Below are 24,773 nucleotides of genomic sequence, written 5' to 3'. Positions count from 1 at the left end.
TCCATGCGCTTGCCTGGGGGAAAATGCTTTTATTGACTTTATGGGAGATTTTGTAGATGACACGTGCGAGCCAGATCAGTGCCCTATAGCTACAACCCCTGTTGTCACGGTAACTAAATCCAAATTCCAAAAAGGAGTTGCTTACCAGTAACATAGTTTAATGTCTTTATAGTCATCCCCGTTCCTCGTCCGCACCACACACTGGTAGTTTCTTGAGTCGTTGATGCGAAGCCTGGACACCTGTAACAGGAGTGCAGTACAAAATTGTTTGTCTATTTGTGCTCCAGCACCATATTTACATGAAAATAACAAACGAACCTGACCTGCAGTATGGCCCTGCCGTCTTTAATCTTCTCGGTGAGCAGAATCCCCCGACCCTTGAACTCTCGATGCTGGAAATAATCTTGCTCCAGCCCGCTTTCTAGGCGGGACACGAAGCGGGGCAAAGCCCTGGAGCTCCAGTACCAAGCCACCATCAAGTCCTAATGGGGACGCGGTGACAAAAGGTAGAAGTGGCAGCCCATTAGCACTTCCCCTCCCATTTGGGCATTGTATGAGACTCGTTCGGCATCAGCAGTAAACAAGACTGTTGGAAAGTAGGCGAGAGACAAAGTTGAATAGGCCTGCTGTGGAATAAAACTGGTTGTCTACAAGTTTTGTCTTTCCATTTCCAATACCTTGGAGACAGGGGTGGAACAGGAATTGCAATATAAAAACTTTGGACCAAGTCATTTAGAGCTGTAGAGAGAATAGCAGAAGAGTCACACAAGCAACAGGCTCATTCTCATAAAAAAACAAACTTTAAACTCGTATTAAAAATAGGAGCATTTGAATAAAACAAAAAAAATCTAAAATTTTAGATCGTTTATTTATTCTTTATTGCTATACATTGGAAAGTTGTATTCAGGAAAATATACATTGTCTCTACTCAAGTGTGTTTAAGTAAAACTATTTTTTACAAAGGTAAAAACACCATTTAGAGACAAATTGGTATTCAATTTGATCTCCAAACTACACCTACATTTACATGTAGTTCAAGTATAAATCAATCAATCAACAATCAAGCAAGCAAGCAACAATTCTTAATTCTCCTACCTTGTGTGTGAACTTGTCATCTATGGGACTCTCAGTCCTAAGCCTGTCATTTATCGCTCGTTCCACGCCCACAGTTGTCATAATTTCGGTGACGTCATTTTATTTTGGAAAGTGCCTTGTCATGGCAACACTCTTATATTTTATTTTGAAAGGCAAGCGGAATAGGTTAAAGTCAGAGAGGAAAGACGTCTAAACAACTGCCTTGCTCGATGCCATTTGCATCTGCTGCCATTTTATATAAACTTCCAGTAGGGGTCAGCAGTCCCTTAGAAAAAGAGCTACGTACCTGCGCTGGCACAAAATACTTCAATTATATGTCTAAATTAGAGCAATTGCTGTTCATTTAACCATTCATCTTTTCTCAAAAATAATCATCAACAATGATTTGAAAAGGTTAGAAACAATTTATTTTTATAAGTGCATTCATTTTCCAGTGATAACGTTCACATCATTCCCAGGAAATCAAGATGATCCATTACTAGCGAGCTGGTTTTAGAACCAGCCCTTACACAAGTCTGAATACAATACTAAACAGATGATTACTTTCAAGTCCCATGTCTTTAAGAGTGAAATTAAATCTTACAAATACACCATTATGAATACGCCCTGGTATACAGGAGCCATATTTAAATAGTGCTACTATATTACCCTCACAAAGATGTTAAAGAGCTTGAGGCAGGAGTATTTTAAATCTTGGTATTATTCTAAGAGTTGCTTTTTTAATGGTGGCGTTTTTTTTTTTTTCAAGATTTTTTTTCAGTAAAATTAGACTTTTTTTTTTTAATGTTGAGGTAAAATAGCTAAAACTATCATCATTTCTTTTTCGACAGAAAATGTAACAGATATGCCACTCCACTACAGTTTTACTCTGTTTCTCACTGACAAAAAACTTTCAGCGATCTCATTGTGCGTGTGAACAGTTCAATTAAATACTGACTATTCCTCACATCTGTCTGTTCGTTACCTTACGGAATGTAGCTGAATTGAAGTACCTAAAAAAACAGTTAATACAGTCCGGTGCCTTCAACACTATGTAGGATTCTAGTAAAAGTGAAGTTCACAATTCAAAAAAATATATTGTGAAGTGTGTATATTGTGACATTAGTGCTAATAGAAGTTCAAGAACTGACAAAAACAAAAGCAGTGGGTCAAGAATCAAACCCAGAGGTACACCGCAACTAATTTCTGTACCTTATTTTTGCATGGCCAGCCACACAATTTGTTAGGTTTCACAGAAAAGAAAAAAAAACCGTACAGTTTTATCAATTATGTACTTTTAGAGGTTCCTCTGTGTAAATAAATAAATAACTACATCAGTCAACGCGACCAAGATCGCCTTTTTAACCTTGAACTCTGGGCTAGAATGTCACAAGAACACCGTCTTCCTCATCCTGCAAGATCTGGGGCCCTCAAAGAATTGTCTTCCTCTGATGTCTGGCAGTAAAGCTTGGAGACCATCAAGCAGACGCTCACTAGAAACAAGGACAAGGTCCATTTTCCAGCATTGTCATGATGGCAACAAATGCAACTTAGGAATTTACCTGACTAAGTAACCGGCGAGGCAATTCCTGCATGCGGGCAGCTCCACATTTCCATCTGGTTTCGGCGTCAGAGGAGTTGCCCGCCTGAGGATCTTTCAAAACCTCCAGCTGTTGGTTCCCCTTGCAATCTGAAGACACCCAAAGTATAAATCAAGTCTTTGCCTTTCTGATCATTAGATACACACTGACTGATTAACTCCAGTACTAAACTAACCAATCAATCATCAACTATTAGCTTTGCAGCACTTCAAAATTTCACTTGCAGGTCAACAGCAAAATTACAACCAATTAAAAATGACTTTTTAGAACCACACACTAAAAAAGCTTTAGGGTAAAACAACCACATGGGATGACAAATTATATTTATAACTTTGATATTTACAATTGGCCAGAAAGCAAAATGTGGAGAGTCTCTTGCCAAAAGGAAGAAATGGAAAGAAGGTGTACCCGAGTATTTGTACTTGCTAGTTTTGGTTATGTAGATTTACTTTTTGGGTATTCCGGTGATTTTTGTTTCTGTTTGGTTTAGATTAAGCGTTACAAGTCCTTCTGTAATTTTCTGTGGTCTCTTTGTTTTTCAGTAATGACCGTTTGTCATCCTTTTTTGTCGCATTCAAGTTCAATTGTGGGCCCAGTTATGAAATTTCACTGTGTGACATTCACTTGTAAATGTCTTTAGATTTTTCCTAAGGTGTTCTAAATGTTGTCATTCTTATTATTATTATTAGTTTTTAAATTGTATTTTTTTTTAATTATTATTTTGGACAGCTACTTTTGTTTTCTTCTGCTTTAGTTTTGAAAATGGAGCTGTTTGCAAATGCCTTTTTTTAGACGCTTTTGGTTGTTTGGAGCACATTGAGTGGCCTTTTGTATGAATTATGCTCCCTGTATATTCTAAATGAAATCAGTTACCCTCAGTAAAAATAGAAATGTCTTCTTCCTCTCTTTGCTCCCTTGATATATTTTGTTTTTTCCTGGAAAGACCTGTTAGATGGATACACAAAACACTATAATGAGTGACACCAAAAAAAAAACATGAACAAACAAGTTACGCTTTAGCTGTCCGTCAAAAAAAAAAAGCAAAGTCATGTGTGATTACATCAAGTAGATCGTTTTCTTTCAATACCTTTTTGCCAACAGAGAATTAGCACTATGACGGGGACAATCGTAAGTACTATTCCGATACATGTGCCAATTAGTACTGCAGTGTTTGTGTTCTCCTCCGGTTTCTGGGTTTCATCTATTTAAAAAGAAGAAGTGGAAAAACAAAGAATCAGATTTTTCAGGGGATGATTTTTCATGTGAGTTGTCACAATAGAAACAACGGAACATACTGTCAATTCATGTCATGGTTCTTCCCCATAATTTTGGGATGCGGCTCTTTGGGGTACACAGTAAAAAAATGTGGCTCTTAGTCTCTGACCGGTTGGCCACCCCTGAATTCTAGCCCATCTTTTCATCAAAATCATCAAAATGTTTTTTTTATATGTATTGAGTGCCTATTACCCCATATTGGAAAATTTTAGAAAGTGCCTACTCACCTGGGATAAGAAAGGTTGCAGAGGTGGAACTACTATCAAAGCGGCAGGTGTAGTTGTTTTTCTGCGATGATGCCACCTGTATCCCAGATGTGATTCTGTAGAGGCCCTCCTCTGTCGTCACAACGCTTGTGTTGGCGTTGAGGTTTCGCCTGTGACCATCCTCCCAAGCCACCGTAGACATCGGGTAGCCCTCGGACTGGCAGCTTAACACAAGCTTGCCTCCGGTTACCGTCTTGGAAATCGTTTTTGTGACTGTTTTATAAGGTGCTGCAAAAAATGAGATAAAGCACATTACCTCAACAAAACGGTTGACTCCACAAAATGCCTGTCTCCCTAAGTGAAGTGAAAATTACAAACTCAAATAAGTCTTGTTGACTACACGGCCTAAAACATCATGCAGAAACAATCACATTCTTGCAATGATGTCAAAGTCAACAGGTAAGCAGAGCTGCATTGAGTTTTGTCGCACGCATACATTAGCATTAAGATCTACTAAGCGCCACATTTCAAATTGCTAAAGATTCAGTTTCCATGCGCTTGCCTGAATGAAAATGCTTTCATTGACTTTATGGGAGATTTTGTAGATGACACGTGCGAGCCAGCTCAGTGCCCTATAGCTACAACCCCTGTTGTCACGGTAACTAAATCCAAATTCCAAAAAGGAGTTGCTTACCAGTAACAGATAGTTGAATGTATTTATAGTCAGCCCCGTTCCTCGTCCGCACCACACACTCGTAGTTTCCCGAGTCGTTGATGCGAAGCCTGGACAACTGTAACAGGAGTGCAGTACAAAACTGTTTGTCTATTTGTGCTCCAGCACCATGTTTACATGAAAATCACATAAGAACTGACCTGCAGTACTGCCCGGCCATCTTTAATTTCCTCGGTGAGAAGCCTGGCGCGACCCTTAAAGTCCGGATGCTGGGAAGAATCTAGCTCCAGCCCGCTTTCTAGGAAGGACACCAAGTGGATGGAAGCCCTGAACCTCCAGGACCAAGCCACTATCAAGTCCTCATAAGGATGCGGTGACAAAGGGTAGAAGTGGCAGCCCATTAGCACTTCTCCTCCCATTTGGGCACTGTATGAGACTCGTTCGGCATTGACAGTTAAGACTGTTGGAAAGTAGGCAAGAAACAAAATTGAATAGGCCTGCTGTGGAATAAAAGTGGTTATCTCCATTTTTGTCTTTCCATTTCTAATACCTTGGAGACAGGGCTGGAACAGGAGTTGCAAAATAAAAACTGTGGACCTAGTCATTTAGAGCTTTAGAGAGAATAGCAGAAGAGTCACACAAGTAACAGGCTCGTTCACATTAAAAATTATATATTCCAAGTGTTTAAACAGCAAGTGGACTTGATTAAAAACAAAATGAAAAAATAAATAAGCAAATTGAATTCGGAAGTTGCCCTTATTACTTGGAAGTACAGGGTTTTCAATGACCAGTTATGGTGGGAAAATTAAGATGGCTCCAAGAGAAAAAGAATTTCTGCCTCATTGATTACGCTTTAGGAAAATTGCTAAATCCAAACCACAGCTTTATTTACTTTTAGCTCATATAAAAATAAAAGCATTTGAATTAAATAAAAAAATTAAAATGTTTGGATCCTTTATTTATTCTGCACTACAATACATTGGAAAATTGTATTCAGGAAAATATACAATGTCTGACCTCAAGGGTATTTAGTAAAAAAAAAAAAATATCAAAAGTAAAAACTCATTTAGAGACAAATTGGTATTCAATTTGATCTCCAAACTACACCTACTTTTATTCGTGGTTCGGATATAAATCAATCAATCAAGCAAGCAACAATTCCTAATTCTCCTACCTTGTGTGTCAACTTGTCTTCTGTGTGACTGTGCCTGATTTCTGACTTTAAGTCATTTATCGCACGGTCCACCCCCATAGTTGCTATAGTATCGCATTTCGTTTTGGAAAAAAGGTGTGACTCTTTAGCGTACGTCATGTATTTGCTTATTCCACGCCTATAGTTTTATTTTGGTAAATACGCTGTCACGGCAGCAATGTTATCTTTTAATTTGAAAACGGAAGCGTCAGAGGAGTGACGTACGGCTAAAACAGCTGCCTTGCTCGAACCAACACAGGGTAAGTGTATAGATTTACATTCCAAGGTCAAAAATGTAAGATGTTTCAAGGCGCGTCGTGTTTTATTGTTTGCCTTTTGAAGTATTTTCAATACCCGTACAGTTCGGTGGGGTTAGCACTCTGAGAGTCGCTCGGAAGTTCAACATGTCATTTGGAAAATGAAGAACGGACGTCAAGCTAAAATAATTCCGAGTCATACAAGAGTTTGACAGAATTCAGAATTGCATTTTAAGTACATCAAATGAGCACGTAACCACCCCACTTTTTCTCCCCATTCCAGGTCAGCTGTAACGTCGTCAGCATGGGTTTTATTCTCTCCAAATCAATGGACGCAAACTTGACTAAGCAGCAAGAGTTTATGTTGCATAATTCGAGACTCCAGGTGAGATCTGTTGCTATGGTAATTATAGTAAGCTTAAACAACCAACGTGTAATCTGTGCAACTAGTCAGTCAAGCACACTGACATTTTTTCCATGCCCGGCCTATAATGAAAACAACAATAGATTAAGATGATGGTGCAATTTTTTTTTTCCATGCCAACGTAAACAGGAAAAATTGAATTAGAAAAATATTTGGTTCTAAACCTGTTGCCACTCTTCTAATTTCAATTTTTTGGAGCCTAGACATATTCTCAAAACATTCCTGGCACAACACCAAATAAAATTGTCACGTAATCTTGATGACTAGATTGCAGTGGAGCCCCACAACAACAGATTAAGATGATGGTGCAAAATTTCAGCATCCATTCGGCATCAGCAGTAAACAAGACTGTTGGAAAGTAGGCAAGAGACAAAGTTGAATAGGCCTGCTGTGGAATAAAAGTGGTTATCTACAAGTTTTGTCTTTCCATTTCCAATACCTGCAATATAAAAACTTTGGACCAAGTCATTTAGAGCTGTAGAGAGAATAGCATAAGAGTCACACAAGCAACAGGCTCATTCTCATAAAAAAAATACTTTAAGCTCATATAAAAATAAGAGCTTTTGAATAAATAAAAAAATCTAACATTTTAGATCATTTATTTGTTCTTTATTGCAATACCAATTGTATTCAAGAACATATACATTGTCCGTACTCAAGTGTTTCTAAGTAAAATATTTTCTACAAAGGTAAAAACTCACCATTTAGAAACAAATTGGTTTTCAGTTTAATCTCCAAATCTACACCTACATTTACTTGTATTTCGGATATAAATCAAGCAAGCAACAATTCTTAATCCTCCTACCTTGTGTGTCAACTTGTCTTCTGTGTGACTGTGCCTGCACTTCTGACTTTTAGTCATTTATCGCACCTTCCACGCCCATAGTCATTGTTTAAATCAGATTAAACAGCCAATGTGTAACCTGTGCAACCAGTCAGTCAAGCAAATTTGACTGACATTTCTTTCTATCCCCGGCGCCAACATCCACAAGATTCATACTGAAAAATACAAATTGAATAAGAAAAATATTTGTTTCCAAACCTGTTGCCACTCTTCTATTTTCTATTTTTTTGAGCCTCGACATATTCTCAAAAAAATCCTGTCACAAGACCAAATAAAATTATCATATAATCTTGATGAATAGATTGCAGTGGAGCCCCACAACAATAGATTAAGATGATGGTGCAAAATTGTGTTTTTGCTTTAGTTCAAAATAGTTTAGCACAGAACATCAAAACAAGTGTAGTTTGTTATTGATTATACATTTAACGTAAATGCCAAAAGCTGCCTTACTTGAGTAGAATTACAGAAATATATGCCCTCATAAAGTCGCTACTAGAACAAAGTACATTCAGAAAAAACTGTTGAAAGATATAACAATATTTTTGTTGCCATCACTCAGATTGGACTGAGCAATAATGATAATAACACAGCAAACAAAATGACAAAACTTAATTTAGCAACCCCAAATAAAAAAATGGAAAACTGTTATTTTCTGACCTGATACTTGAAGCACTCCGACCCTCCCTGTGTGGAGTTTGCATGTTCTCCCTGTGCCCGCATGGGTTTTCTCCAGGCACTCCGGTTTCCTCCCACATTCCAAAAACATGCTTGGTACGCTAATTGAGCACTCCAAATTGCCCCTAGGTGTTATTGCGAGCGCGGATGGTTGTTTGTCTCAGTGTGCCCTGTGATTGGCTGGCAACCGGTTCAGGATGTCCCCCGCCTACTGACCGATGACTGCTGGGATAGGCTCCAGCACCCCCGTGGGGACAAAGCGGCACAGAAAATGGATGGATAGAAATATTTGTTTCCAAACCTGTTGCCACTCTTCTATTTTCTAATTTTTTAAGCCAAGACATATTCTCAAAAAAATCCTGGCCCAACAACCAAATAAAATTACCATATAATCTTGATGAATAGATTGCAGTGGAGCCCCACAACAACAGATTAAGATGATGGTGCAAAATTGTATATTTGCTTTAGTTCACAATAGTTTAGCCAAACAAGGACTGCAGAGCATCAAAACAAGTGCAGTTTGTTCTTAAAAAAGCTGCCTGACTTGAGTAGAATTAAAGTAGATATTTGCCCTCATAATTACAGTCGCTACTAGAACAACGTACATTCAGGAAAAAGTGCAACTGTTGAAAAATATAACAATGTTTTTGTTGGCAACACTCCAATTGGACTGAGCAATAATTATAATAACACAGCAAACAAATGTATGATGTAGCTATTTCATGACATCATGGAGAAAGGATTCCCCTTTTTAAATAGTATCAATTGAGGGCGGGTTCGAATGACGTTTGGGCTTCTGTTGCTATAAATACACTTAACCTGTTGTTTTGTTTTTGTGTGGTTTTCCTATCGCAATTTATGCTTACATAGAAGTTAATTGTTAATTGACAACGCTCAGAATGGACTGAGCAATAATGATAATAATACAATAAACAAAATGACAACATTTTCCATTAACTTAGCAGCACTGAATATCTGATGTAGCTATTTCATGACGTCATGGAGAAAGGATGCCCTTTTTTAAATAGTATCAAGTGAGGGCGGGTTCCAATGACATTTGGGCTTCTGTTGCGATAAATACACTTAACCTGTTGTTTTCTTATTGTGTGGCTTTCCTACTACAATTTATGCTTATATGGAAGTTAATTGTAATAATTTGAAAACATTCCCTGCACATTTAGAAGTATTGCTGTATTTTGATTCATGGATTTAATTCGTCCAGATTCAGATGACAAATATTGTGGACCCCCACAACAATAGATTAAGATGATGATGCAAAATTGTATATTTGCTTTAGTTCACAATAGTGTAGCACAGAACATCAAAACAAGTGCCGTTTGTTATTGATTATACATTTCATGTAAATGCCAAAAGCTGCCTTACTTGAGTAGAATTACAGATATGTGCCCTCATAAAGTCACTACAAGAACAAAGTCCATTCAGGAAAAACTGTTGAAAGATATAACAATGTTTTTGTTGACAACACTCAGATTGGAATGAGCAATAATGATGATAATAACACAGCAAACAAAATGACAACATTTTCCATTAATTTAGCAGCCCCAAATAAAAAAATGGAAAACAGTTATTTTCTGACCTGATATTTGAAGCATTCCTCCTCACCTATATATACGGCAATGACTTCGAAATAAAGCTTGATCTTGATCCTTGGAATCGTACATGATAAACTGGATTGCGTTCATGTGATAAGATACAACATTAAATGCATTTTAAAAATAGTAAAGCTATCGTTGAATAAAACCTGCCCAAAACAATCTGCATTTCTTATTTTCCAATTAGTGACCCTAATTTCTTAGCACCATAATTGAAAATATGGAAAACCATACTGAGGACGTGCTGCCTTTGTGTGGGCAGGTAGATGGCGCCATCTAGTGACTTTTTGGACGTTTTATATAAACCCCCCAGTAGGGGTCAGCAATCCCTTAGAAAAAGAGCTACGTACTTGCGCTGGCACAAAATACTTCAATTATATGTCTAAATTACAGCAATTGATGTTCATTTAACCATCCATCTTCTCTCAAAAATAATCATCAACAATGATTTGAAAAGGTTAGAAACAATTTATTTTTATAAGTGCATTCATTTTCCAGTGATAACGTTCACATCATTCCCAGGGAACCAAAATGATCCATTACTAGCGAGCTGGTTTTAGAACCAGCCCTTACACAAGTCTGAATACAATACTAAACAGATGATTACTTTCAGGTCCCATGTCTTTAAGAGTGAAATTAAATCTTACAAATACACCATTATGAATACGCCCTGGTATACAGGAGCCATATTTAAATAGTGCTACTATATTACCCTCACAAAGATGTTAAAGAGCTTGAGGCAGGAGTATTTTAAATCTTGGTATTATTCTAAGAGTTGGTTTTTTAATGGTGGCGTTTAAAAAAAAAAAAAAAAAGATTTCTTTTCAGTAAAATTAGACTTTTAATGTTGAGGTAAAATAGCTAAAACTATCATCATTTCTTTTTCGACAGAAAACGTAACAGATCTGCCACTCCAGTACAGTTTTACTCTGCTTCGCACTGACAAAAAACTTCCAGTGATCTCATTGTGCGTGTGAACAGTTCAATTAAATACTGACTATTTTTCACATCTGTCTGTTCTTTACCTTACTGAATGTAGCTGAATTGAAGTACCTAAAAAAACAGTTAATACAGTCCGGTGCCTTCAACACTATGTAGGATTCTAGTAAAAGTGAAGTTCACAATTCGAAAAAATATATCGTGAGGTGTGTATATTGTGACATTAGGGCTAATGGAAGTTCAAGAACTGACAAAAACAAAACAAAAGCAGTGGGTCTAGAATCAAACCCAGAGGTACACCGCAACTAATTTCTGTACCTTATTTTTGCATGGCCAGCCACACAATTTGTTAGGTTTCACAGAAAAGAAAAAAAACGTACAGTTTTATCAATCGTGTACTTTTGGAGGTTCCTCTGTGTAAATAAACAAATAACTACCGTATTTTCCGCCCTATAAGGCGCACCTAAAAACCTAAAATTTTCTCAAAAACCAACAGTGCGCCTTATAGTCCGGTGCGCCTTATATATGGACCAAATCCCTAAATTCAAACTGGCCCGAAGTATTGTGTCATGAAATCAATCATAAGTGGCCCGCTGAAGACTATGAATCATTATTTTATGATTATAAAGTAATTGGTTTCGTCTGAAGTTGAAATAAAAAAGATAAAATGGAGAATGATTTGATTTGGATTAAAAATCTGACATGATGCATTAATGGTGCGCCTTATAGTCCGGTGCGCCTTATATAAGGATAAAGTTTTAAAATGGGCCATTCATTGAAGGTGCGCCTTATAGTCCGGTGCGCCTTATAGGCCGGAAAATACGGTACATCAGTCAACCCGACCAAGATTGCCTTTTTAACCTTGAACTCTGGGCTACAATGTCACAAGAACCCCGTCTTCCTCATCCTGCAAGATCTGGGGCCCTCAAAGAATTGTCTTCCTCTGATGTCTGGCAGTAAAGCTTGGAGACCATCAAGCAGACGCTCACTAGAAACAAGGACAAGGTCCATTTTCCAGCATTGTCATGATGGCAACAAATGCAACTTAGGAATTTTACTGACTAAGTAACCGGCAAGGCAATTCCTGCATGCGGGCAGCTCCAGATTTCCATCTGGTTTCGGCATCAGAGGAGTTGCCCGCCTGAGGATCTTTCAAAACCTCCAGCTGTTGGTTCACCTTGCAATCTGAAGACACCCAAAGTATAAATCAAGTCTTTGCCTTTCTGATCATTAGATACACACTGACTGATTAACTCCAGTACTAAACTAACCAATCAATCATCGACTATTAGCTTTGCAGCACTTCAAAATTTCACTTGCAGGTCAACAGCAAAATTACAACCAATTAAAAATGACTTTTTAGAACCACACACTAAAAAAGCTTTAGGGTAAAACAACCACATGGGATGACAAATTCTATTTATAACTTTGATATTTACAATTGGCCAGAAAGCAAAATGTGGAGAGTCTCTTGCCAAAAGGAAGAAATGGAAAGAAGGTGTACCTGACTATTTGTACTTGCTAATTTTGGTTATGTAGATTTACTTTCTGGGTATTCCGGTGATTTTTGTTTCTGTTTGGTTTAGATTAAGCGTTACAAGTCCTTCTGTAATTTTCTGTGGTCTCTTTGTTTTTCAGTAATGACCGTTTGTCATCCTTTTTTTGTCGCATTCAAGTTCAATTGTGGGCCCGGTTATGAAATTTCACTCTATGACATTTATTTGTAAATGTCTTTAGATTTTTCCTAAGGTGTTCTAAATGTTGTCATTCTTATTATTATTATTAGTTTTTAAATTGTATTATTTTTTTCTTATTTTGGACAGCTACTTTTGTTTTCTTCTGCTTTAGTTTTGAAAATGGAGCTGTTTGCAAATGGCTTTTTTTAGACGCTTTTGGTTGTTTGGAGCACATTGAGTGGCCTTTTGTATGAATTATGCTCCCTGTATATTCTAAATGAAATCAGTTACCCTCAGTAAAAATAGAAATGTCTTCTTCCTCTCTTTGCTCCCTTGATATATTTTGTTTTTTCCTGGAAAGACCTGTTAGATGGATACACAAAACACTATAATGAGTGACACCAAAAAAAAAACATGAACAAACAAGTTACGCTTTAGCTGTCCGTCAAAAAAAAAAAGCAAAGTCATGTGTGATTACATCAAGTAGATCGTTTTCTTTCAATACCTTTTTGCCAACAGAGAATTAGCACTATGACGGGGACAATCGTAAGTACTATTCCGATACATGTGCCAATTAGTACTGCAGTGTTTGTGTTCTCCTCCGGTTTCTGGGTTTCATCTATTTAAAAAGAAGAAGTGGAAAAACAAAGAATCAGATTTTTCAGGGGATGATTTTTCATGTGAGTTGTCACAATAGAAACAACGGAACATACTGTCAATTCATGTCATGGTTCTTCCCCATAATTTTGGGATGCGGCTCTTTGGGGTACACAGTAAAAAAATGTGGCTCTTAGTCTCTGACCGGTTGGCCACCCCTGAATTCTAGCCCATCTTTTCATCAAAATCATCAAAATGTTTTTTTTATATGTATTGAGTGCCTATTACCCCATATTGGAAAATTTTAGAAAGTGCCTGCTCACCTGGGATAAGAAAAGTTGCAGAGGTGGAATTACTATCAAAGCGGCAGGTGTAGTTGTTTTTCTGCGATGATCCCACTTGTATCCCAGATGTGATTCTGTAGAGGCCCTCCTCTGTCGTCACGACGCTGGTGCTTGTGCTGGCGTTGAGATTTCGCCCGTGACCATCCTCCCAAGCCACCGTAGACATCGGGTAGCCCTCGGACTGGCAGTTTAACACAAACTTGCCTCCGGGTACCGTCTTGGAAATCGTTTTTGTGACTGTTTTATAAGGTGCTGCAAAAAATGAGATAAAGCAGATTACCTCAACAAAATGGTTGACTCCACAAAATGCCTGTCCCTCCTAATTGAAGTGAAAATTACAAACTTAAATAAGTCTTGTTGACTACACCGCCTGAAACATCATGCAGAAACAATCACAGTCTTGCAATGATGCCAAAGTCAACAGGTAAGCAGAGCTGCATTGAGTTTTGTCGCACGCATACATTAGCATTAAGATCTACTAAGCGCCACATTTCAAATTGCTAAAGATTCAGTGTCCATGCGCTTGCCTGAGTGAAAATGCTTTTATTGACTTTATGGGAGATTTTGGAGATGACACGTGCGAGCCAGCTCAGTGCCCTATAGCTACAACCCCTGTTGTCACGGTAACTAAATCCAAATTCCAAATTGGAGTTGCTTACCAGTAACAGATAGTTGAATGTATTTATAGTCAGCCCCGTTCCTCGTCCGCACCACACACTCGTAGTTTCCCGAGTCGTTGATGCGAAGCCTGGACAACTGTAACAGGAGTGCAGTACAAAACTGTTTGTCTATTTGTGCTCCAGCACCATGTTTACATGAAAATCACATAAGAACTGACCTGCAGTACTGCCCGGCCATCTTTAATTTCCTCGGTGAGAAGCCTGGCGCGACCCTTAAAGTCCGGATGCTGGGAAGAATCTAGCTCCAGCCCGCTTTCTAGGAAGGACACCAAGTGGATGGAAGCCCTGAACTTCCAGGACCAAGCCACTATCAAGTCCTCATAAGGATGCGGTGACAAAGGGTAGAAGTGGCAGCCCATTAGCACTTCTCCTCCCATTTGGGCACTGTATGAGACTCGTTCGGCATTGACAGTTAAGACTGTTGGAAAGTAGGCAAGAAACAAAATTGAATAGGCCTGCTGTGGAATAAAAGTGGTTATCTCCATTTTTGTCTTTCCATTTCTAATACCTTGGAGACAGGGCTGGAACAGGAGTTGGAAAATAAAAACTGTAGACCAAATCATTTAGAGCTGTAGAATAGCATAAGAGTCATATATTAAAAAAATACTTTTAGCTCATATAAAAATAAGAGCATTTGAAATAAATAAAAACTCTAAAACTTTAGCTCATTTATTTATTCTTCACTGCAATACATTGGAAAATTGTATTCAGGAAAATATACATTGTCTGTACTAAAGTGTGTTTAAGTAAAAAACATTTTTTTACAAAGGTAAAAACAGCATTTATATTGGATTACATTGGAAAATTGTATTCAGAAAAATAGACAATGTCTGACCTCAAGGGTATTTAGTAAAAAAAAATATTTCAAAAGTAAAAACTCATTTAGAGACAAATTGGTATTCAATTTGATCTCCAAACTACACTTACTTTTATTCGTGGTTCGGATATAAATCAAGCAAGCAAGCAAGCAACAATTCCTAATTCTCTTACCTTGTGTGTCAATTTATCTTCTGTCGACTGCGCCTGCCTGTGTAACTGCGCCTGCGCAAAGGAAGTTCCACCCACGTAATTAGCATAGCTTTAGCGTATTTAAAAGGGGGAAAAAAAAGGGAGCGTTAGAGCGGAGTGACCTAGGGCTATACAGCTACCTTGCAGCCAGCTGTCAAAAATGTAAGATGTTTCAAGTCGCGTCGTGTTTTATTGTTTGCCTTTTGAAGTATTTTCAATACCCGTACAGTTCGGTGGGGCTAGCACTCGGAGAGTCGCTCGGAAGTTCAACATGTCATTTGGAAAATGAAGAACGGACGTTCCGAGATAATTCCGAGTCATACAAGAAAATATACAGAATCCAGAATTGTATTCAAATTAGCACGTAACCACCCCTCTTTTTCCCCTCCCTTCCAGGTCAGGATTTGACTAAGCAGCAAGAGTTTATGTTTGCATAATTCGAGCCTCCAGGTGAGTTCTCTTGCTATGGTAACTATAGTAAGATTAAACAACCAACGTGTAACCTATGCAACCAGTCAGTGAAGCAAACTGACATTTTTTCCATGCAAAGTGCCAACATTCACAGGTGCCCTGCCTATAATGACAAAGTCAAAGTCTGCTTTATTGTCAACTTCTTCACATACCAAGACGCACAAAGAAATCGAAATTACGTTCGCACTATCCCACGGTGACAAGACATAGTACACAATATACATACAAGTAAACAACACAAAAAAATAAAAACAAGAAGGCACAATGAATAAACAAGAGTGATGAATAAATAATAAATAAACAAATAACACAATAGGGCGGCTCGGTTTTTCAAATTTTTTGAGCCTAGACATATTCTCAAAGCATTCCTGGCACAACACCAAATAAAATTGTCACGTAATCTTGATGACTAGATTGCAGTGGACCCCCACAACAACAGATTAAGATGATGGTGCAAAATTGTATATTTGCTTTAGTTCACAATAGTTTAGCCAAACAAGGACTGCACAGAACATCAAAACAAGTACAGTTTGTTATTAAAAAAAGCTGCCTGACTTGAGTAGAATTACAGTAGATATTTGCCCTCATAATTACTAGGGGTGTAAATCGCGGGTTTTGTCACGATCCGATATATCGATACAAAGAAACACGATACGATATTTGCCGATATCTGAAAGCTTGCTGTGATTCATTCACGATACATCGCGATATAGTGCTCTACGGTCGATATAGAACAATATCCTGATTTATAACAATTCATACGCAAAATCAACAAGGTACTGCAAACTCTTTATTTAGGAAATTACAAAGTGCTTCCAAACAAACGACTTGAAGCCCAAAGGGGAGCGAATTTCCTCGTCTTTTTGGACACTAGCCATAGCACCGGCCCAGGAGCCGCGTACTAGTTGTCGACTCCCCTTTTACGTGCCTGCTCTGCTCACAACACAGCACGCCGCGCACCACTCCCGGAAAGAGGAAGCAAGCAAAAATGACCTGGATTTCAAAATAAAGTCGCATCTAATGTCCGAGGTCAAAAACGGGCGATATAGATCGATGTTTACGTTTAGCATCGATGCCAACAAATCGTAGAGCATTATATCGATTAATCGATGTGTATCGATGAATCGTTACACCCCTAATAATTACAGTCGCTACTAGAACAACGTACATTCAGGAAAAAGTGCAACTGTTGAAAAATATAACAATGTTTTTGTTGAAAACACTCAGATTGGACTGAGCAATAATGATAATAATACAATAAACAAAATGACAACATTTTCCATTAACTTAGCAGCCCTGAATATCTGATGTAGCTATTTCATGACGGATTCCCTTTTTTAAACAGTATCAACTGAGGTCCGAAGTTAAGCCTCATTATCATGCAATAAATTTCAGTGATCGCACATACATATTGTCCTCTCATACGAATTAAATTTTAGAAAAGCCTCACTTTGAATAGTTCGGAGAAATTATTGACAGTTGGCATTGTAAAACATGTCGGGCCAGCAATTCCAGTGATTTGTGACGATTTTATGTCATAACAGTTTAGCAATAACTCTCTCCCCCCTTCTGCGGAGCTTCCTGTACTTTTGCGCTATATTCTGACTGTCTGCTGCATGCACACTTGCTCCGTGTTGCTCCTCTTATTTATTTATTTAGTGTGTTATTTGTTTATTTATTATTTATTCATCATTCTTATTATTTATTGTTTGTGCCTTGTTGTTTTTATATTGTGTCGTTTGCTTGTAAGTCTATCGTGTCATATGTCTCGTCACCGTGGGATAGAGAAAATGTAATTTCGGTTTCTTGTTGCTTAATGACTTTCGCAAAACGTGCCTTACATTCTTGTGAGGCTGACTTCAGAAAAGGGCAAGCTCTGTCAGGAACAGAGCAGGGAGAGGACTCGAACGCAGAGTTGGATACTTCACTGGCTTTATTGTCTCAGTGGATGGCCGAAAAAGTGCCAACAAAAGGTGCCTCAAGCCGAGGAAAAAGGGGATAACAAAAAGCGCCTCTACTTGAGGGAAAAAGCAAGGCAGGAACTCACAGGCAAGGTTCGGGAGATAACTGTGGCTCGGCTCGGCTGTGGCTTGGGCTGTGGCAACGGCAACTGGTGGTCATGGTAACAAGACGCACTGGCACAAGGCGATGGGACGGCGCGGGCTAAATAGATCTACGGGGAAGGGTGAACACAGGTGTAGACCATCAGGGCTGATGACACAGGTGTATGTGGTTGTCATCCCGGGGAGGTCAAGCGGACGGTTGTGCAGGGGAAGGAGCCATACTCTGTGCAAAATAAAGCAGGAAGTGAACACACAAGGGACATGACAAAACAAAACGATCTACAACCCCTGACATCATGACAAGCTCATTGTGAAACAACGAACACGTGTATGGGGACGCTTTTAAAGTGGAGCAAATTTGAAAGCAAAGTTGAATTTTCATAATAGGTCTACTTGAGATGGAAACCAGTGATGGAAAAGGAAAAAAACATTTTGATTAATATTGTATTTGTGAAATATAAATAAAACTTAAAAAACGACCCGTTATTATCCATTCCTGGAGGCGGACATTTTTGCTTAACTCATATTCCACAAAGGCGATAATCATCAGAGTTAGGCAAGAGAGGGCACACATATTGTAAAGATTATTTTTAAGAAAAAAATGACGAAATCAATGCTAAATTAATTACAGGACTCTAAATGTTCTACGGACCCAATGAAAAAAAACGGCACAATATTTTGCCTACGCTGTAGGTGCCACTTTGCAGACTAGCAGCTCATCTGGAAGCGATAAAAAGACATATTTTTGGCAAATCATCACTTAATATTAATAATTCTGTTGCCGAAAATAAATCTGACCCTGATTCCAACCAAATACCTGATGTTTTTGGGCCAACGTCTTGTGCTTCAGAGTTCCCCCCGCAAGCGCGTGTGCAGGTCCTCTTGGTCGATCCGGCCGGCCCTTCTGCTGGTGCCAGCGGTGGTGCGCCAGCAACACCACGTTCCTGGTTGAGATGGCGCTCATCTCCATGGAGCTGGCTGCCCACTCCACGGCGCTGAGGTAGTAGAGTCTGCTGTGGAGGATAAAAGGTGGGGTCTGGCGTTGTGGGGAGCGGTAAGTGGGGTAGGCCAGCCATGGAGTTTGTGATACCGAATTCCACGAGAGGAGCAAACGACGCAGGTCCTCTTGGTCTAGCTCTCGTGGAGAAAACACTTTCCAAACTTTGCTGTGGCTGGCGGGAGGTCGGCTGTAGCCGGCCGGGATGTGGACCGGATCGACAGATGTTAAACTGTACATGATGTGTTCTTCGGAATCCGCGGTGAGAACTTCAGACACCGTGAATTCCGAAGGGGGCCGTGTGACTCCAAGGTAGGACGTGTTAAGCACGCCGTGGACCAGAATGGAGAACACTCTGTGGTAGATGCCTGGGAAATGGGACATCACGGGCGGGGATAGACCTGAGAACAAGATGTCAGACTTGCCCTGGTGAAGTGGGGTTGCTATGACAACGATGTCATACATGGAGTGCCCTGCACCGGTGTCTCCAACATAATTGGCCTCATAGAACCCAACGGAGGGCCTTGCAAACAAGGAAACAAATAGAGGTTATGGAAAATTGACTTTTTAATAGTTTCAATGTACAAATAGTGAGGCAGAATCAGTATTTGCTGGCTGAAAACCAGATTTGATTGGCTAAGTGACCTGGGAAGACTTCACTCGCATGTAATCCGTTCGCATGCTTCGCCTTCTACGAGACCGCTACCGTAACACCTGGAATGGGTGCGCTGCTTGAACAACAAATGCCGGCTCATATTTCATACCATACATTCTTTCTTCTATGGATATCAGCCAGGGTCCAAATGGAAGCACTTCAGGGTCTGGAGCCAGATCCAAACCAGGCTCTAGCATGTTCGTGACCCTGACCTAAAGGTCATTCAGTCTTTCATTCATTTTCAACAACGCTTGTGATTCTTAAATATGGTATGTCAGCTCCCTCTAGTGGCGTGTAGGGGAATACCACTATACTAAATGTTGAAATAGTCAATTTGAGAGGCTTCAACTTTTTTTTTTTTTTTTTTTAAATCCTGTACAGGACGTGCTGACTTTATGTGGGCAGGTAGATGGCGCCATTTAGTGACTTTTTGGACACTTTATATAAACCTCCAGTAGGGGTCAGCAATCCCTTAGAAAAAGAGCTACGTACTTACGCTGGCACAAAATACTTCAATTATGTCTAAATTACAGCAATTGCTGTTCATTTAACCATCCATCTTTTCAAAAAAATAATCATCAACAATGATTTGAAAAGGTTAGAAACAATTTATTTTTATAAGTGCATTCATTTTCCAGTGATAACGTTCACATCATTCCCAGGAAATCAAAATGATCCATTACTAGCGAGCTGATTGTAGAACCAGCCCTTACACAAGTCTGAATACAATACTAAACAGATGATTACTTTCAGGTCCCATGTCATTAAGAGTGAAATTAAATTTTACAAATACACCATTATGAAAATGCCCTGGTATACAGGAGCCATATTTAAATAGTGCTACTATATTACCCTCACAAAGATGTTAAAGAGCTTGAGGCAGGAGTATTTTAAATCTTGGTATTATTCTAAGAGTTGCTTTTTTAATGGAGTCTTTAAAAAAAGTCAGTAAAATAAGACTTTTTTTTTAATGTTGCGGTAAAATAGCCAAAACTAAAATAGAGATCAATCATTTCTGTTTAGACAAAAAATGTAACAGATATCCCACTACACTACAGTTTTACTCTGTTTCGCACTGACAAAAAACTTCCAGTGATCTCATTGTGCGTGTGAACAGTTCAATTAAATACTGACTATTTCTCACATCTGTCTGTTCGTTACCTTACGGAATGTAGCTGAATTGAAGTACCTAAAAAAACAGTTAATACAGTCCGGTGCCTTCAACACTAGGTAGGATTCTAGTAAAAGTGAAGTTCACAATTCAAAAAAATATATTGTGAGGTGTGTATATTGTGACATTAGGGCTAATGGAAGTTCAAGAACTGACAAAAACAAAAGCAGTGGGTCTAGAATCAAACCCAGAGGTACACCGCAACTAATTTCTGTACCTTATTTTTGCATGGCCAGCCACACAATTTGTTAGGTTTCACAGAAAAGAAAAAAAAACCGTACAGTTTTATCAATTATGTACTTTTAGAGGTTCCTCTGTGTAAATAAATAAATAACTACATCAGTCAACGCGACCAAGATCGCCTTTTTAACCTTGAACTCTGGGCTAGAATGTCACAAGAACACCGTCTTCCTCATCCTGCAAGATCTGGGGCCCTCAAAGAATTGTCTTCCTCTGATGTCTGGCAGTAAAGCTTGGAGACCATCAAGCGGAGGCTCACTAGAAACAAGGACAAGGTCCATTTTCCAGCATTGTCATGATGGCAACAAATGCAACTTAGGAATTTTACTGACTAAGTAACCGGCGAGGCAATTCCTGCATGCGGGCAGCTCCACATTTCCATCTGGTTTCGGCATCAGAGGAGTTGCCCGCCTGAGGATCTTTCAAAACCTCCAGCTGTTGGTTCACCTTGCAATCTGAAGACACCCAAAGTATAAATCAAGTCTTTGCCTTTCTGATCATTAGATACACACTGACTGATTGCAGCACTTCAAAATTTCACTTGCAGGTCAACAGCAAAATTACAACCAATTAAAAATGACTTTTTAGAACCACACACTAAAAAAGCTTTAGGGTAAAACAAGCACATGAGATGACAAATTCTATTTATAACTTTGATATTTACAATTGTCCAGAAAGCAAAATGTGGAGAGTCTCTTGCCAAAAGAAAGAAATGGAAAGAAGGTGTACCCGAGTATTTGTACTTGCTAGTTTTGGTTATGTAGATTTATTTTCTGGGTATTCCCGGTGATTTTTGTTTCTGTTCGGTTTAGATTAAGCGTTACAACTTACAAGTCCTTCTGTAATTTTCTGTGGTCTCTTTGTTTTTCAGTAATGACCGTTTGTCATCTTTTTTTTGTTGCATTCAAGTTCAATTGTGGGCCCAGTTATGAAATTTCACTGTGTGACATTCACTTGTAAATGTCTTTAGATTTTTCCTAAGGTGTTCTAAATGTTGTCATTCTTATTATTATTATTAGTTTTTAAATTGTATTATTTTTTTCTTATTATTTTGGACAGCTACTTTTGTTTTCTTCTGCTTTAGTTTTGAAAATCGAGCTGTTTGCAAATGCCGTTTTTTAGACGCTTTTGGTTGTTTGAAGCACATTGAGTGGCCTTTTGTATAAACTATGCTACCTGTATATTCTAAATTAAATTAGTTACCCTCAATAAAAATAGAAATGTCTTCTTCCTCTCTTTGCTCCCTTGATATCTTTTGTTTTTTCCTGGAAAGACCTGTTAGATGGATACACAAAAGACTATAATGAGTGACACCAAAAAAAAAACCACGAACAAACAAATTACACTTTAGCTGTCCGTCAAAAAAAAGCAAAGTCATGTGTGATTACATCAAGTAGATAGTTTTCTTTCAATACCTTTATGCCAACAGAGAATTAGCACTATGACGAGGACAATCGTAAATACTATTACGATACATGTGCTAATTACTACTGCAGTGTTTGTGTTCTCCTTCGGTTTCTGGGTTTCATCTATTTAAAAAGAAGAAGTGAAAAACAAAGAATCACGTGATTTTTCAGGGGATGATTTTTCATGTGAATTGTCACAATAGAAACAACGGAACATACTGTCAATTCATTGTCATGGTTCTTCCCCATAATTTTGCTTATTCATGTCTTGACTCACAGTTTGGAAATTCCAGAAACACTATTTAAATCCACCCCTGGGGATTTTTATGGTCGAGAGTCCCGTAATATTGTATTCATTTCAGATTATTTGAAATGAGAATTGTTTGATTGAAATGTACGTGTTTATTCATGTCCATCGATTTATTGTTACTATGAAATTGATAATATTGTGAAATTATTTTACATTGTATTTAGTCGATCCAAAACTTGGGTAAATATAATTGAATCAATTTTTGAACAATACAATGGAAAATTCAGAAATAGTATTTTACACATACATTTTAACTATTATTTATTTATCTATTATAAAACCTAATCTACATGTGATCTAGCCCATCTTAGCTTTAATACATTTTCAGGGGGGGATGCTGCACTTTACTTTTCATTATTTCTAGTATTAGTTTTATTATTTTCTTAATGTATTGAGTGCCCATTACCCCATATTTGAACATTTTAGAAGTGCCTGCTCACCTGGGATAAGAAAAGTTGCAGAGGTGGAACTACTATCAAAGCGGCAGGTGTAGTTGTTTTTCTGCGATGATGCCACCTGTATCCCAGATGTGATTCTGTAGAGGCCCTCCTCTGTCGTCACGACGCTGGTGCTTGTGCTGGCGTTGAGATTTCGCCCGTGACCATCCTCCCAAGCCACCGTAGACATCGGGTAGCCCTCGGACTGGCAGTTTAACACAAGCTTGCCTCCGGTTACCGTCTTGGAAATCGTTTTTGTGACTGTTTTATAAGGTGCTGCAAAAAAATGAGACAAAGCACATTACCTCAACAAAACGGTTGACTCCACAAAATGCCTGTCTCCCTAAGTGAAGTGAAAATTACAAACTCAAATAAGTCTTGTTGACTACACGGCCTAAAACATCATGCGCGAACAATCACATTCTTGCAATGATGTCAAAGTCAACAGGTAAGCAGAGCTGCATTGAGTTTTGTCGAACGCATACATTAGCATTAAGATCTACTAAGCGCCACATTTCAAATTGCTAAAGATTCAGTGTCCATGCGCTTGCCTGAGTGAAAATGCTTTTATTGACTTTATGGGAGATTTTGTAGATGACACTTGCGAGCCAGCTCAGTGCCCTATAGCTACAACCCCTGTTGTCACGGTAACTAAATCCAAATTCCAAAAAGGAGTTGCTTACCAGTAACAGATAGTTGAATGTGTTTATAGTCAGCCCCGTTCCTCGTCCGCACCACACACTGGTAGTTTCCCGAGTCGTTGATGCGAAGCCTGGACAACTGTAACAGGAGTGCAGTACAAAACCGTTTGTCTATTTGTGCTCCAGCACCATGTTTACATGAAAATCACATAAGAACCTGACCTGCAGTATGGCCCGGCCATCTTTAATTTTCTCGGTGAGAAGCCTGGCCCGACCCTTGAAGTCCGGATGCTTGGAAGAATTTTGCTCCAGCCCGCTTTCTAGGCGGGACACCAAGCAGGACGGAGCCCTGGAGCTCAAGTACCAAGCCACCATCAAGTCCTCGTAGGGATGCGGTGACAAAGGGTAGAAGTGGCAGCCCATTAGCACTTCTCCTCCCATTTGGGCACTGTATGAGACTCGTTCGGCATCAGCAGTAAACAAGACTGTTGGAAAGTAGGTGAGAGACAAAGTTGAATAGGCCTGCTGTGGAATAAAAGTGGTTATCTACAAGTTTTGTCTTTCCATTTTCAATACCTTGGAGACAGGGCTGGAACAGGAGTTGGAAAATAAAAACTGTGGACCAAATCATTTAGAGCTGTAGAGAGAATAGCAGAAGAGTCACACAAGTAACAGGCTCGTTCACATTAAAAAATATATATTCCAAGTATTTAAACAGTAAGTGGACTTGATTAAAAACAAAATGAAAAAATAAATAAGCAAATTGAATTCGGAAGTTGCCCTTATTACTTGGAAGTACAGGGTTTTCAATGACCAATTATGGTGGGAAAATTAAGATGGTTCCAAGGGAAAAAGTGAACAAGAACTTCTGCCTCATTGATTACGCTTTAGGAAAATTGCTAAATCCAAACCACAGCTTTATTTACTTTTAGCTCATATAAAAATAAAAGCATTTGAATTAAATAGAAAAATTAAAATGTTTGGATCACTTATTTATTCTGCACTGCAATACATTAGAAAATTGTATTCAGAAAAATATAAAATGTCTGACCTCAAGGGTATTTAGTAAAAAAAAAATATTTCAAAAGTAAAAACTCATTTACAGACAAATTGGTATTCAATTTGATCTCCAAACTACACCTACTTTTATTCGTGGTTCGGATATAAATCAATCAATCAAGCAAGCAACAATTCCTAATTCTCCTACCTTGTGTGTCAACTTGTCTTCTGTGTGACTGTGCCTGATTTCTGACTTTAAGTCATTTATCGCACGGTCCACCCCCATAGTTGCTGTAGTATCGCAT

The 24,773-nt window shown here is 38.6% G+C and overlaps 3 protein-coding genes, 1 long non-coding RNA gene and 1 pseudogene across 9 annotated transcripts; 1 reads left to right on the top strand and 4 right to left on the bottom strand.

The window, feature by feature from the left end:
- The window catches only part of LOC133163167 (butyrophilin subfamily 1 member A1-like), a 6,960-nt pseudogene extending 665 nt beyond the window's left edge, over positions 1 to 6,295 (bottom strand).
- On the bottom strand, positions 1,480 to 14,631 carry LOC133163147 (programmed cell death 1 ligand 2-like). Of its 3 annotated transcripts, XM_061292770.1 has the most exons (9): positions 14,579 to 14,630; positions 7,036 to 7,050; positions 5,030 to 5,277; positions 4,851 to 4,947; positions 4,178 to 4,444; positions 3,763 to 3,876; positions 3,549 to 3,620; positions 2,642 to 2,764; positions 1,480 to 2,567 (listed from the first exon to the last, which is right to left on the bottom strand). In XM_061292770.1, the coding sequence occupies exons 3-9, from the start codon at positions 5,246 to 5,248 to the stop codon at positions 2,482 to 2,484; spliced, it is 978 nt and encodes a 325-aa protein (XP_061148754.1). In that variant the 5' UTR covers positions 5,249 to 5,277; positions 7,036 to 7,050; positions 14,579 to 14,630; the 3' UTR covers positions 1,480 to 2,481. The 3 variants fall into 3 exon arrangements, with proteins under 3 accessions (XP_061148754.1, XP_061148756.1, XP_061148755.1); XM_061292772.1 differs by lacking the exon at positions 3,763 to 3,876 and having other exon boundaries at positions 14,579 to 14,631; XM_061292771.1 differs by lacking the exons at positions 7,036 to 7,050; positions 14,579 to 14,630 and adding an exon at positions 5,380 to 5,440 and having other exon boundaries at positions 5,030 to 5,289.
- On the top strand, positions 6,288 to 23,100 carry LOC133163175 (uncharacterized). Its single transcript, XR_009716328.1, has 2 exons — positions 6,288 to 6,663; positions 22,818 to 23,100. It is a non-coding gene; the product is annotated as an uncharacterized LOC133163175 (long non-coding RNA).
- LOC133163145 (programmed cell death 1 ligand 1-like) lies at positions 10,283 to 14,572 on the bottom strand. Of its 2 annotated transcripts, XM_061292764.1 has the most exons (7): positions 14,229 to 14,572; positions 14,050 to 14,146; positions 13,370 to 13,642; positions 12,955 to 13,068; positions 12,741 to 12,812; positions 11,836 to 11,958; positions 10,283 to 11,761 (listed from the first exon to the last, which is right to left on the bottom strand). In XM_061292764.1, the coding sequence occupies exons 1-7, from the start codon at positions 14,553 to 14,555 to the stop codon at positions 11,676 to 11,678; spliced, it is 1,092 nt and encodes a 363-aa protein (XP_061148748.1). In that variant the 5' UTR covers positions 14,556 to 14,572; the 3' UTR covers positions 10,283 to 11,675. The 2 variants fall into 2 exon arrangements, with proteins under 2 accessions (XP_061148748.1, XP_061148749.1); XM_061292765.1 differs by lacking the exon at positions 12,955 to 13,068.
- LOC133163146 (programmed cell death 1 ligand 2-like) lies at positions 19,853 to 24,773 on the bottom strand. 3 transcript variants are annotated; one of them, XM_061292767.1, is made up of 9 exons: positions 24,677 to 24,773; positions 24,046 to 24,106; positions 23,692 to 23,954; positions 23,512 to 23,608; positions 22,832 to 23,104; positions 22,091 to 22,204; positions 21,879 to 21,950; positions 21,008 to 21,130; positions 19,853 to 20,933 (listed from the first exon to the last, which is right to left on the bottom strand). In XM_061292767.1, the coding sequence occupies exons 2-9, from the start codon at positions 24,098 to 24,100 to the stop codon at positions 20,848 to 20,850; spliced, it is 1,083 nt and encodes a 360-aa protein (XP_061148751.1). In that variant the 5' UTR covers positions 24,101 to 24,106; positions 24,677 to 24,773; the 3' UTR covers positions 19,853 to 20,847. The 3 variants fall into 3 exon arrangements, with proteins under 3 accessions (XP_061148751.1, XP_061148752.1, XP_061148753.1); XM_061292768.1 differs by lacking the exon at positions 22,091 to 22,204; XM_061292769.1 differs by lacking the exons at positions 21,879 to 21,950; positions 22,091 to 22,204.

The sequence above is a fragment of the Syngnathus typhle genome, linkage group LG12, assembly GCF_033458585.1.
Source record: "Syngnathus typhle isolate RoL2023-S1 ecotype Sweden linkage group LG12, RoL_Styp_1.0, whole genome shotgun sequence".
NCBI classification, from domain to species: domain Eukaryota; kingdom Metazoa; phylum Chordata; class Actinopteri; order Syngnathiformes; family Syngnathidae; genus Syngnathus; species Syngnathus typhle.
The sequence above is the reverse complement of the archived record's forward strand: the minus strand, read 5'-3'. Positions and strand labels throughout refer to the sequence as shown.